Genomic DNA, 15,003 nt, shown 5'->3' with positions numbered 1-15,003 from the left:
ATAAAATAAATTAAAATAAAATAAAATAAATAAAATAAATAAAATAAAATAAAATAAAATAAAATAAAATAAAATAAAATAAATAAAATAAAATAAAATAAAATAAAATAAAATAAAATAAAATAAAATAAAATAAAACTTAAAACTTTAAAAAAAAATTATAAAAATAAACCTAATTAAATAGCTTTAACTAATTTTTCATATTTTTTCGTATATTCTTATAAAATAGAATTGAAGTAAAATTAATTTAAATTAATCTAAATTTGAATAAATCAAATTAAATTACTTTCAATTAAATTATGCAAGGTTAATTTCAACACATTTTCTTTATTATAACAGGCCTTTAAGGGCTCCTATATATTAAATAAAATAAATTAAAGTAAAATTAAACAAAATTAAATTAATTTAAAATTTAATTAAAATGCAATTCAATTCAAATAATTAAATTAGATTAATATAAGTTAAGTTTTTTTATATTCTACAAGATATGAAGTGCTCTTGTAAAATAATTTAGGATATAAAAAACTAATTTGAATTAATTTTATTTTAATTTAATTAAAAAAAATAACGAAAAAATTAAGATATGTTTTTTAAATTAATTTACATTTTTTTAATCATTTTATTTTAATTTCACTTAAAAAATGTTCCTTAATTTTTTACTTTAGTTTTTAATTAAAATAAATTTTGTAATTAATTTAAATTTTTTTATTTTAATTAATTTTATCTTAAAAATTCATCTTGATTTGATTTAATTTCTACTTTAATTTTTTTAAGTAATTTAATTACTTTATTTTAATTTAATTTAAAAAAATTTGTATAATTTTTCACTTTATTTAATTTTTTTTTTTATAATTCAGTTTATTACGTATTATACAGTTATTTACTGATTAGCGCATTTATAACTCAAAAAGAAATCAGTTATTTCTTTATCATTCAAAATACCATTTTCTAAGAAGAAATTAGACACTTTTACTTTTGTCATCACTGTTACTTGCTATTCACAAACTGTCAAACAATTCTATAGAAGATTAAAATCTGTGAAGAAATTATTTTTGTTTGTTTTTAGCCTAAGTGAGAGTGTTTATTTGTTACGCATATTTCTCTTTATTGTTGTGATTAGAATCTTTTGTTAGCTTAGCAGAAAGCACACCATAAATTAGCTGTAAAAATTACCAAAACTGTCCAATTCAAATTTGTTTATAACAACTATACCATCTAACATTTTAATATAAAAGGCTAACTGTTTTACATATTAATTTCCATTTCTTCACACTTCATCAAAAGAAGAAATGCTTTGTGATTTCGTAATAAAAACTTGCTACTATTGATTTTGGAGCTATTATTGTGTAAATTGTTGGCGTGAAAGTGAGAGTTTATAGTACAAAGCGACTATATTTGAAATTTTTTTTAATAATGAATTATTGGTTCATTAACATATTCTGTGATTTACCGTAAATCCAAGTAATGAAGGCAGGGAATGAGAGCTTCTACATATCATCCAAGTAAAACAACGTATCATCAAAAAACAACGAAATCGAGTTTTTTATTGCTTATGATTTACATTCTACATTCATGCCAGATATAACCAATATATAACCCACATATAAGCAATATATAACCAACATATAACTATTTTGTAACCAATGTATAACCATTTTATAACCAAAACTCAAATTTTGTTTTAATGTGAGCTGTTTCTGTTATACGGTTTTTAAATTATAATTATTCTCACAGTTCATTTCTTAGATTTCCGGTAAAGCACCAGTACACATATTTACAGCTATCTAATTATTTTAGTTATCTTTAATATTTTCTGTACTCTATTATTCCATTTTATATTAAAATGTTTTCACTAAACTGAAAATTCACTCACAATGAATTAATGAAATATTTTAATGTTGTTATTATAATTATGCAATGAAAAGTTTTAGGTTAATCATACAGATATACAATTGGAGCTGAGATTGTTGCAGTTAAGTGGCAATGAAAATACTTAATAAGCACGCTTAGGAATACAGTAATGTAAAGTAATCTTTTGCACTCATTTCTTGCATTAATTATATTTGGGTATATTATAAATATATATACATACATATGAATTAACTGGAGAGGGGAGCTTTACAAATACTACAAACTAACTACTTGAGGGCAGACAATTAATGTATGACATTAAAGCGAACTTCCGTATGTTTTGTATAGCTCCCAATAATTCGCACACACATATCTATAGAATTTTATACGATTTTTTAAAACTTCTGTGCACTGGTTTCCTAAAAACTTTGTCTGGGAAAAACATCAAACTATCAGTGCCCAAAATTACCCAGGAAAAAGCAAGATTTTTTTTGGGCATCTCAATTTAAATTATTTGAAATTAAACTAAAACTAGTTTTTAATAACAGTTTCATTAATTTTTGGTACTACAGCAAAAAACATTAACTTATAAATTAATTCAAAATTATAATTTGAGTCGTATAGCATTCAAATGAGGAGAAAAGGAGTGCGACTTGGATGAAATATGTATTAGTGTGCCTGAAGGTAGGCAACAATTAATAAATTGCCGAAAATTGCACCGAAAATGTAGGCAACATTTAGGACAACGTTTAAAAATGAAGAAAAGAGGAGGTAAATAAATAACTAAAAGATCCTTTAAAAGATTTTCAAAACCATTTTTGAGTTACAATGCAGTAAACTAAACAGTATCTTTATTTTTTCATAGTAAAGCACAGAATCTTTTCTTGCAAATATATCTAAAAATTAAAAGTTGTATCTGTTAGCATACGTATCCGTTTAAAAGTATTGCGACTTGGATAGAGTAGGTACTAATATGCCCAAAGGTAGGCAATGTTTTACATATTGTTAAAAACTCTACAGAAAATGTAGTCTTCACTTAGGGTAGCATTTAATTACGAAGGCGATTTGAAAAGATATTTGAAACTATTTTTGAGTTACAAGTAAGTTAGTACAGTAAGTTAAGCAATACTTTTGACTCAAGGGTCAGTAAAAGCAACTTTACCTAAACTACGAAATAAGACCAACGATATACAAATAAAATAAAAGTATATCAATAATGTGACACACGTCAAATGGGTCTACCGTTACTTCAGAATATATTCACAATTGATATTTATTCATTTAAGTTGTGTTTCTGTTGCCATTGACTAACATTTCTCATGCTGCACACATTTTCAAACTTGGCTTTTGTGAGTTTTGCCGCCCAACCCACTTTATGACATACGCTGTTTCTTTTTTATATATTTTTTCTTTGTATTTTGCTTTTGTTTCTTGTAACTAAACTATATTCTTTCGCTCTGTTGCAGTTATGTTCTCTCGGCGCCAACTAAATTGCTTGACACGCTGCCCGGCATACTGATGCTGACTGATTGCTTGGAGGCATGCCAGGCGAACGAATCATGCAGTGCAGTTAATTACGAGACCGGTCTATGTGTATTATTTAGAACCACCGCTGATGTATTGCCAGGTAAGTGGGTAAGCGGATTCTGTGGCGGCTGAAAAGCGCGCCGCAGCAAACGCCAAAGTCATAACACTGATAAATATGCGCCATTTACATGAACCCGTATGTGTGTCGCGTTGTGCGCGTTTATGTGGCATAGCGGTGCACGCGTTCGATTGTAGGCCGTCAAACTGGTATTTGCATGTGTTTTTTTATTCTTGCAACGCGCTGCTAATGCGCTGTGACTGCAATCGATAGCCGAGCGGCGCTTTGTGCAAACTATCACATTTCGACGCGAAGCAAAGGCAAAAGCAAAAGTCAACAAAAAAGTATGCATGCACTACAGTTTTGCACTCGTTGTGCAAAATCATAACAGAGTTGTAAATGAAAAATCATTTTTGGCCTCGGCCTTTAATGGTTTACTCTTATTTGTATCGACTTGTGGCCGCTATGCGCCATCCGCTAAACTGTAGTAAATTGATTGTGGTAAATTGCATGGGTTGGTGTTGTGTAATCGGTGACGCGTTCAACGTGCGCGCACACACCTACTTTTTACGCATAAAATTATGTGCTGCCACTGCAGCAGGCCACGCCGCGCCGGCAAGTCAACATGAGGAAAGTGCGCGCGCCGCATGCAGCAGGCTATGAGTGGCCGCGTGCAGCATGCAACAGGTTTTGTGTCAGCTTCAGTAAACTGCCTCACTTCCTTGCGCGCACCGCTGCCAACTTGCCTGTAGTGCGCCACTAAACGCTGTTTTGATTTTTTACATTTTTTCGTTTCGATTGCATATTTTTATTTTCGCCTTGCCCGCGCTGGCCGCGGTCGAACGCACAATTTTTGCGCCTACTTTGTCGCCACGCCAGTTGGCAATTGGCTGTTGGCAGCTGGCAGGTGCCAGTTTGTCCAGCAGCCGGCTCGTACGATTCGCAGCCACGCGCTGCTTCTTTCTTAACGCCTGTTCCTTCACAGCGAATGGGCGTGTGCGTAGCGACATTTCGTGCTGCTTACGGCCGCAAATACGCCAGTTACCGTTACAGTGCGTGACGCATTTTTGCTCGTGCGCCTTGCTCGTTTACATTTTTTTGCGTTATTTTTGTTTTCTTTTTTTTTTTTGCTATTTTTGGTTAATGCTTTGATTTTCGTCGCTGTTGCAGGTTCACTTTCGCGTTCGCAGTTTCCAGTTTTCACCATCTACGCACAGAAATCCTGTTTGGGCGTGCGTCCCTGCTCGAAGGCCTGGTGCATTGATCGCGTTCAAGGTTATCGTCTAGTGGAGCATGTCAAATCTAGCCAGACTGTCTACTCACGCCGTGACTGCTTGGAACTGTGCTTGGGCGAAACTGAATTCACTTGCAGGTAAGTGTGTGCGGCCGGCTGAGGGCCGTTGTTGGTGCGGTCTTGCAGCTCAGTATAAAAATATATACATAGATGAGTCGTTGTTGGCTGAACGAGTTAAAATTGGTGCAGTGTGTTTGTATATTTTGTACTGGGCCGTTACTTAATTGGGTCAAGTACCAAGCTTTCTTGTGTCTATCAGCAGAAAAACTCAAGTCATCAATTGCTTTTCACCTTTTTTTTGTAGTTTTAGTGCTTTCATTAGAATTGTAATTATCTGTTCAAGACGTTTTTCATCTAAAAATTTTTTGAGTCCAACTAATTTTTGATTGCTTTATCTTATTTTAAAATAAGTTTTGACAGTCTTCTTTTTATAATTTTATGAAAGTTTATTGATTTGTAATAATTTTTTGTAGATCCGCTAACTTCTACCGTCACTCTGGTTTGTGCGAACTCTCCGATATGGATCGTATTACTCTGACTGGCGCTAATAATGTGGAACCTTATGATGGTGCTGATTACTTGGAAAATAATTGCGCTGAGGAACCTAGCAAATTGTGCGAATTCAAACGTATCTCTGGCAAAATTTTGAAAACTGTCGACTCTGTGTATCAGGATATCAACAGCATTGATGAGTGCCGCGACTTATGCTTGAACTCACCCTACAGGTAAATAATATACACACTTCTTTTAAGCAGTTAGCTTATAATATTTGGGAGAGCTTTTCATAATAGAAAGCTCCATATTAATAAAGCTTTGTTGAAAAACGAATAACACTCGAAGTCATTTTGAGCTCTTGAAAACGTTTTAAGCTCAAAGCTCTGCAGAAAGATCCATACTTATTAAATTATGTTGAAAAGCCATTAGAACTGGAGCTCGTTTTAAGCTTTTGGAAACTTCTTAAGCTTAAAGCTTTACCTTAACTTTTCAAGCTTAAAGCTTTACCTAACTATTTATGTTTCCCTACCGACCGATTTTCAAAGTAAATAAATAACTAAAAATATCTTTTCCTACCTTCACATTTCAAAAACTTCATTAATTTGTTTAATATCAAAATTTATGTGAAAGCTTTCCGAAACATTTTATAAGTTCACATTGTAATTAGCTAATCTTTCAAAAACTTTGAACGAACTTTTAAACCCAGCATGAAGTATGATTTATGGAACTGAAAGCTTGACCAGCAGTTTTTAATGCATATAATGACGAAGAGGTTAAGAAAAAGCTCTAAAAAAGCTTTTTGAAAGCTTTCTACAATTTTTACGCAAAATTTTATAAGAAGTATCAAACTTTGGTTACGATTGCAATATAAAAAAAAGCTTTCACAAAAATCTTTCTTTCTACTCTGCATTTCATACATAATGCCATTAAAGCTCCTTTCTTAAATAAGTTTTTTCTTTAAACTTAAACTTCATTATCTTTTAAGTAACTTTCTCAATATAAACTATATTTAAGTTGGTGCTACGTAATAATTCAAACTCTTTAAATATATTTACACTTATTTCAGATGCCACTCATACGACTACAATGACACTGGCGATATGGTCTGCCGTCTCTCGCATCACAGCCGCGCCACGCTCACCGATGTGCTCGACCCCTACTTGGATGTGCCAGAGGCTGCCACCTATGAACTCTCCTCCTGCTACAATGTCTCCATTGAATGCCGCTCCGGCGAAATGATCACCAAAATACGCACCTCAAAACTGTTCGACGGCAAAGTCTACGCTAAGGGTTCACCCAAATCGTGCTCGGTCAATGTAAACAACTCACTCGAATTCGATTTCCGCATGGGCTACAACGATCTCGAGTGCAATGTGCGTCAGAGCGCCTATGGCCGTTACATGAACGATATTGTCATTCAGCATCACGATATGATTGTGACCTCCTCCGATTTAGGTTTGGCTGTCTCCTGTCAATACGATCTGACCAATAAGACGGTTTCGAATGATGTTGACTTGGGTGTTACCGGCGAAATTGAATCATCACTCAGCGAAGAGATCATCATCGACTCACCGAATGTGATCATGAAGATCACCTCACGCGATGGCAGCGACATGAAACGCATTGCTGAAGTTGGTGATCCGTTGGCGTTGCGCTTCGAAATTGTCGAACAGAACAGTCCTTATGAGATTTTCGTGCGCGAATTGGTCGCTATGGATGGCACAGACAATGCTGAGATCACGCTGATCGATGCCAACGGTTGCCCCACCGATCAATACATCATGGGCGCCATACAGAAAATGTCGGCCAATCGCAAAGTGCTCGTTTCGCAATTCGATGCCTTCAAGTTCCCCTCCTCCGAAGTGGTGCAATTCCGCGCGCTCGTCACACCCTGTATTCCACGCTGTGAGCCTGTCATCTGCGACAATGAGGATGCTGTTATGGGCGGCGCTGATGCCAAATCGCTTGTGTCGTACGGACGCAGAAGGCGTTCGGTGGCAAATGGAACTGATGGTGGTAAGTTGAGCGGAACAATTATTGTTATTGTTTTTGTGTTTGATAATTTATTGTAATTTTAAGCGCTTATTAATTTTATTTTATTAATTTTTTCTATTTTCTTCTTCCAGCTGAATTCTTGTTGAGCACAATTGCGCATGCGCAACGTGAGAAACGCGATGTGAGTGGCAACAGCAAAACCAATAATAATGTTAGTGACAACAAAAAGCCCGCCGCCGACGACAACATACTGCTGGTGCAATCCATTCAAATCACCGATAAATTTGGCTTCAATCAAGAGGATGCCGACGCGTTGGGCGCCGATCACAAACTGTACGCCGGCATTAGCGAGGATGCGCTCACCTGTCTCAACGGTTATGGTAAGTACGATCGCTATCGCGCATGCCTGTGCCGCTCTTGGGAAATAAGCAATTGAAATATTTGGAAATTTATTTTCGGTTGCTTATTTATTTTAGCAATTTTTCGCGCGCATTTATTTATCACCGCGTTATTACACGTCGCATATTTTATTATTAGCAAAATAATTTTTCGCCATTTTTCTCTGATACGTACGCGCTTTGTATTACTTCTCCATCATGTGTTCACCAGATTTGTGTATGTGTTTTGCATTTGCGGTGCGCGCGGCAATGTTGCAAACAGATAAACATAATTGCGCGCGCATACAGGCATCCGACATGAGCTGCCGCTCACCGCGCGTCTACGCCGCTACCCAACGCGCTTCCCAAAGCATTGTCAAACCTCGCGCTCCAACGAATTGACTAGCGAATTATGTACGTGCAGCATAAGCGGCAGCAAGCAGACAAAAGAGTGCCGTTCATATAACTGCAATAACAGTGGCAAATTGCAATGCTGCGCTTATTGTGGTGGTGGCACTGGCGGCAGCCATAAATTGGCAACCGAAAAAATTTGCATTTCGCCGCGCACATTTTCAATGCCACATCAGCGCATTGGCATCAGCGGCTGCGGTAGCGCATTGATTGCGCGCCTGTGCAACTCTATGGCTTTGCGGCAACGATAATGAATCAATTACGCCAGGCAATCGGTGTTATGCGCTGCGCCGCCCGTTCAAACCAACGAAAATTATTGGATTTTTATTGGCAGGCCTGCGGTGAGCTGGCGCAATTGTATTCACAGACATTAAGTTATCATTCGTTATATATGCTTATATTGTATATACGTTCGTGCCACATGCTGTGTCATGGCGCGCGCTTTACAGCGCTTCACCGTGTCACACGGCGGCTACTTGCGCTTCCTGCAATTGCTGTTGCCAATATATAGGTCTCTGGGTGTGCGTTCAGTGACCTCAGTCAGTGGTTGCATGCTGTTTCATTTGTTTGTTGTAAGCATTTCATTTACTGTACCGCAATTTCTTGCCCCAGCGCCCGCTTCATTAGCAACATCGGCTGTGCGCATTCGTTACACTCTGCGCCAAATCAGTGCAGTGGCATGCCTCCTCACGAGCAGGTCAGTGGTTCAATGCGCGTCACTTCAACTTTGCCACAGTTATTTTACAGTTTTTTTCGCGGTTATTTCCAATTTTCCATTTCGCGGGCGAAAACATTCGGCGACTCCATCAACGCCGGCGCGCGCGAGATATTTGTGCTAATTTCTGCTGCCGCTCTGCTGCTGCTTCTTCCACTCATGTTTAGCGCAAGAATTTGCACGCCAAAGTGTCGTGACAACGTGCGCCGTGAGTCGTACAAATGTTGCACACAACAACAACAACAGAAATAGCGCTGTGCGCTTCAGCTCGCCAGTCTGTCTGTGTGCCTGCTGCAACGCTGCGACGCCGCGCGGCAGTCAATACGGTAGGCCAGTGTGGTAGCGCAATACTGCTGTTGCCAAGCGCTCCAGCAGCGTTGCCAACAGAAGCGAACGCGCATCAGCAAATGTGCTGTTGCATGAACTAAAATAAGAAGTTTAAAAATAGTTGAAGCATGCAACACCACCTGTTGCGCACGTTTGCTAATGTGCATGCATGTGTCGCTGTCTGTCCTGCTGTGCGCGGGCAGCGCACCGATTGGGAGCATTTTTTTATAGTTGGCAACACAACATGCGCTTTGTTCGGTTGCCTTTTTACACGTCTTTCACATATATTTTTATTTTCTTACTCCTAACACAAATTCTTATTGCCCCATTTTAGCTGCCGCTTGGGGTGGCAGTGCGCCTGCTCAAGCAACATGTTGCGCTGTTACAATTGTTGCTAATGTTTATGTTGCATATAATTTTTCAACGGTTTTTCTTACTTTTAGTCGGCGCTTTATGTATTTTTATTTTTGTTGTTAATTTTTTTATATTATTTTTCTCATTGCTCGCCGCGAAAGTGTGCCGATCCTTCGACTATAAATATTATGTGTTCTTGCTGTTGTTGATTGTTGCACATGTTGCGCCGAACGCTTTTTATATATGCTCAGGGAGTGCATTGCTTTTGTTGTATTGCTGCTTTGTTTTTCGCTCATGAGTAGTCATTGGCACTTATCGCCTTGTTCCGCAATAAACGATAGGTCAAGTAGAAGCAGGTTAACGGGTTAATAAATGGCGTAAAATACCGTTAATTAGTGGGGTTCACAAGGCTCAGTCTACGGTACTTGTGAACTGAAAATTGTAGCATTTCTCACATTATTTCGCAATAAACCACAAGCCTTTATGTGAAATTTATGAAAAGCGGCGTAAAAGATGTGCGCTTCCTTATGCTTCTTCTACCTTATGTACTCGCACTAAAAAATTATTTTATAATTTTCGAAAGTACCGCAAGGTAGTTGGCGCACCTTAAGGCATACACAATTTATATGTTTGTAGATATAGTATGTGTTTTTTGCAGTGTAGTAGCAAATTTCTGTGGTTCTACGGAAGAAAGCAGTGAGTAATATAAGAAAAATTAAATAATTATGAGAAAAATAAAAAGAGCTAGAAAATTAAAAATAAAAAAATATGAAAAAAATTAAAATCATTAACTAATTACAAAAAAAAATATATATATATATACGCTGAATTAAAAATCTTTGTAAGAGAATTTAACAGAATTGACAATATAACACTTAACAGCACTTTTTAATGAAGTTCAATTTTTTTATTTGTATTAATACAAATTTTTGAAATATAAGTAAAAAATATTTTTGATCATCAATTTTTTTTTAGAATTTTATATAGTTTTTTTTTATAAATTTTATTTTGATTTTATAAAACATTTTTTTAAATTTATTTTGACATCATAAATTTGTTTATAATTTTTTTTTTTTAATTTTACTAAAAAATATTTTTATTTGAATTTTTGAATTTATATAATTTTTTTTTATTTAATTTCCAAACATGTTTCGTGCACTTTAAAGTTCCTAAAATTGAAATGGGAAAACTTAAAAAATTATATTTTTATTTATCTTAACCGAAATTAATTATTATTAAAATTAAAAAAAATTTAATTAAATTAATTTTCGTTCGCAAATAAATAAAAAAATAAATTTGATTTCACACAAAAATTATTTTCAAACTAATTAATTAAAAAAATTATTTTATTTAATTAATTTAATTTAATTACCGAATTCCTTAATTTTTCCAATCTATTTTTTTTTAATTTTTTATATTGTTTGATTCAAGAGAATTCTGGTTTTTATAAAATCAATTTTTAAATTATTTTCAAAATAATTAATATTAAAAATTATTTCATTTAATTAATTTACTTTAATTAACGAATTCCTTATTTTTTTCAATCTACTTTTTTTAATTTTTTATATTTTTTGATTCAAGAGAATTCTGGCTTTTACAAAATCAATTTTTATCTTTTTATTTTACTTAACTGAAATTACTAATTAAAGTTCGTAAAAAGAGATTAAATTTTATATTACAAAAAAAATTTTAATTTTTTAATAATTTTAGAAAAACTTTTAATTTTCATAAAATTTTTCTAAATTTGTCCGATAATATTGAAAAATATAACAGTTATATAAATTACATAACTAAATGATATTTTATAATTTTTTATATAAAACAATAATTTTAAAATAGCTTCATTAAAAAATTTAATTTATTTAATTTTGACTTGGAAATAAAAAAATACCTTAAATATTATAATATACTTAATTTATATAAAAAGTTATTTTAAATTTGCTTAATTAAAAAAATTATTTATATAATTAATTTAATTTTGTATTAACGTTTAATTAAATAAACTAATTTAAAATAAATTAAAATTATTTGCAGGTAAAATTTTCATTAATTAATTTAATTTACTAATTACCATTTAATTTAATTAATTAATTGTAAAAAAATTAAATTAATAAATTAAATTACTTAATAAAATTTTTACTCGAAAATACGAATCCCTTAATTAAATTTAAAATAAACTAAAATTATTTGCAGTTAAAATTTTCACTAATTAATTTAATTTACTAATTATCATTTGATTTTATTAATTAATTTAAAATAAATTAAAAATTTAATTAATAAGTTAAATTATAATTAATAAAATTTTTAATTGAAAATACGAATTCCTTAATTAAATTTTATTTTCAATATAAATTTCTTTTTAATTTTTTGTTATAATTTCCGATTCAAACAGAATTCTAGTTTTTTATTTTCAATTAATTAAAAACATACTCCTTAAATTTTTTGAGACAAATTCAAATTTTTCTTGTAAAATTAACGCTTTATATTTTATCTTATTAGACAAAATTAATTAAAACCAAACTTTTTTTTTACTTTTTTATAAAATCTGCTTAACCAAATTCATTTTCAACTTTTCATAATGGCCAGCATTTTCAAAAAGATTAGCATTCACTTTGACCTCATTACTTGCGTCAACCAACAGAGTAATTACCATTGCATTCTAATGCACAGTTAACCGAATACGCGCGACCACAAATGGCGCTGTCAAAAATAGTAGTTTCCGAGAAAACAGAAACCGCAGCAAATGCATTTGCCACCCAGATTTGTACTACTTAAACAGTAAGCAGACATAGCATGCATATACACACACATACTTATATATACATGTATGTATATATGTATGTAAGCGAGCAATAGATTCGACAGGAAATAAAAGTCAGTACAAACAATTTATGAAAATCAGTCAGAAGCGAGCAAGCGCACCCAAAAGCAGAAACCGCAAACAAATATTTGAAAACAAGAACAAGGCAGCCGCGCATGCGCACACACACACAATAGTACGAGCGCAGTTATAAATAAATATGCACATTTGTATGCGCGTAAGCAAAAGAGAAATTAAAGTTATAAATGTTAGCAAATAAATAAATTTGTGGGGAAGCAAGCTTAAATCATGCGGCAACAAGCCAACGCGGCTGCATGCCACTAAATGTAGATGGATGGCAGTGCGCAAGCGCGTAGCAGTGACAGCGACATTCCGGCCGCAAAGTTAAGCAGATGAAAGATAGAACGCAACAAACATTTAGTGACGATTCGAGGAGTACGCGCAGCAATCAAGCGGCGCTGGCAGCGGGGCGCACGCAACACAAGCGCGCGCGCACACAAACACGCAGACGGCAGTGGCATTCAGAATGCGAGTGTGACCGCCGAAATAAGTGAAATTTATTGCCACGAAAGCGACGCGCTAGCAGTGCGACTGTGTATATACAAGCGTTAGTGAGACGCTGAGTGCTGCGTTTTGGCGGCGCATAACTGTTTATTTGTTTGTTTACCTCTTTATTTACGCATGCTTTTTTATCTACGTACAAATTTGTTAAATATCTTGCTGCCACTGCTGTTTTGTGCAATTGTGGCATGCTTATTACTTGCAACTCATCGCGCCGACCACAAAAACTACTTAGATTGTTTAATTTGTTGCAACAACAAAAGCACAATTTACATTGCCGCACACTTTGTAGCATGAGAAATGGTATCGCTTAGTGGCGTTTTCGAGACGCTTCAATACGCCCATTCATCATGCCGCGCTCAGCGTACTGTCGGCCGCGCTCCCCAAGCGCACCGTGTGCGAGTGAAACGGACTTGAAGATGCTCTTTCGTTGTGTACACTTGATCTGCAATTAGATTTTCGTTTTATTTGAAGTGCACTGTGCCATCATTTCACTGCATTTTTTTCTAATTTTCGAAATTACTTTTTCGGTCACTATTCACCACAGTGCGGCAGCCACTTTCACCGCTTTTCCTTTGCTCGCGCTGACTTCATGTACGTGTGTGTGTGTGTGTGTTTCTGTGTCACCTGCAAGAATCGATTTGGGCTGAGACATGAACAAGTGAGCGAGTGTGCTGAGTGAAGCTGTCAGCGCTGTCAAACACCAGCCTATCGGCCCACTGTCCGTTGCGGTCGCATCGTTAGCGACACACGCATGCGCTGACTAGCGCGTTTACGCCCGTTTTCTACACAGTCAACTTGAACGCAATACACGCTGCATGCGCGAGCGCTGCGTACACAGGCAACAGTCAACGAACAATAGAAAGTAACCTTGGCAGCGGCGCAGCTCTTTTGTGGCAAATGCGTTTTGTCATAGTTTTTGGTCAGCGGCGGCTTAAGTGGCATGAATTGCATTCTCATAGGCACCCAGTACTCGGCAACAGCTAATGGCGCACAACAAGCGCATTGTTGTCACTGCAGCGCTTGCTATTATAATTGAAACTTTTGGTCAGCAGAGGCGGCGCTTAGTTGACTCCATTTTCACATGTGTCTATGTTTGCGTTGGCATTTCTCTGGTTGTGGCATGCCAATTGTGTGCAAAGTATGCGCATTCGCAGGTCTGTGTGGCACATGTAAGGATGTTGATGTTGTTTTTGCTTTTTCAATGACATACTCAGTCGGTGTTGGCGGTCTCGTTATATTGAGGGCGTCCCAGTTTTACTTGGATTCTTGCATTATTACTTTCGTGTTTTTGTATTGAAAAGTGTTGTCAAATATGGCATTGAGTGACGGAAATACTTTTGCAAAAATGAACAGTTGCTTGCTGTTAACCAGAATGTTAGTAAGTGATATGAAAAGGAGTTTGAGACTTTTTGTGAGCTTTCCTATATTTTAGTGAAAGTTCTTCACATGCTTACATTTGACCGTAGTTTTATGAGTTATAGCTTAAGGTGCTTCCAAAAAGTCAAATGAGCTTCCAAAGTGTCTAATGAGCTTTCAAAATGTCAAAGTTAAAGCTTATTTAGCAAAAGCTGCGACAGGTGCGCTTATAATCGTCACGTAGTCACTTCAAAAATTGTTTTAGTACCCCTCAGTTCTTTACGAAATTAATTAAAATCAGTAAACCAGACAAACAAGGCATGAATTGCGCTCCATAATAGTAAAAGCTCAGCTATATGGAAAAGCCAATCTCAGAATTTCACTTAAACAAAATCTTATTAAAACTTTCCGAAAATAGTTAAGCTAAAATAACTTGAAAGCTTTTTTTAGCTTCCAAAGATGTCAAAAGCTCAGTGAAATAAAATGTCTATTTACTTTAAACACTAATATCTCGGCTTAAAAACTTTTAAAGCTTATTTAACACATTCAATATATCAAAAATAATGTTTATGTCAAAAGCTTTTGAAAATTTGAAAAAGTTGTTTTTAAATATACAGAGAAAAGCTTTTTAGTTAACTAATTACTGTTAAAAATTTTAAAGAAAAGCTCGCATCTGTACTTAAAAAAGTCACTTTAAGTCGTTGCAAGCTCATACCATACAATTATTTTTGCAACCTCAGAAGCTTTTGAGTAAAATGTTGAATAGTTTGATATAACTTTGTAATTTGACAAAAGAAACAACAAAAGTTATTAGATTTTAACGATTCCAAGAATTTATATGTGCAATCCTTAGAAGCT

At 34.7% G+C, this 15,003-nt stretch overlaps 1 protein-coding gene across 2 annotated transcripts in view; it reads left to right on the top strand.

The window, feature by feature from the left end:
- Window positions 1-15,003, top strand: part of LOC105229832 (uncharacterized) — a 92,475-nt gene that overhangs the window by 73,310 nt on the left and 4,162 nt on the right. For both annotated transcript variants that reach the window (XM_011210298.3, XM_011210299.3), the window contains 5 exons: window positions 3,318-3,478; window positions 4,607-4,808; window positions 5,204-5,455; window positions 6,292-7,241; window positions 7,352-7,600. In XM_011210298.3, coding sequence (XP_011208600.2) covers window positions 3,318-3,478; window positions 4,607-4,808; window positions 5,204-5,455; window positions 6,292-7,241; window positions 7,352-7,600 — 1,814 coding nt within the window. The remainder of the gene's footprint in view (window positions 1-3,317; window positions 3,479-4,606; window positions 4,809-5,203; window positions 5,456-6,291; window positions 7,242-7,351; window positions 7,601-15,003) is intronic.

This window comes from Bactrocera dorsalis, chromosome 2, assembly GCF_023373825.1.
Source record: "Bactrocera dorsalis isolate Fly_Bdor chromosome 2, ASM2337382v1, whole genome shotgun sequence".
In the NCBI taxonomy this organism is placed as follows: Eukaryota; Metazoa; Arthropoda; class Insecta; order Diptera; family Tephritidae; genus Bactrocera; species Bactrocera dorsalis.
Note: the sequence above shows the minus strand (reverse complement) of the source record. Positions and strands in the feature narration are given on the sequence as shown.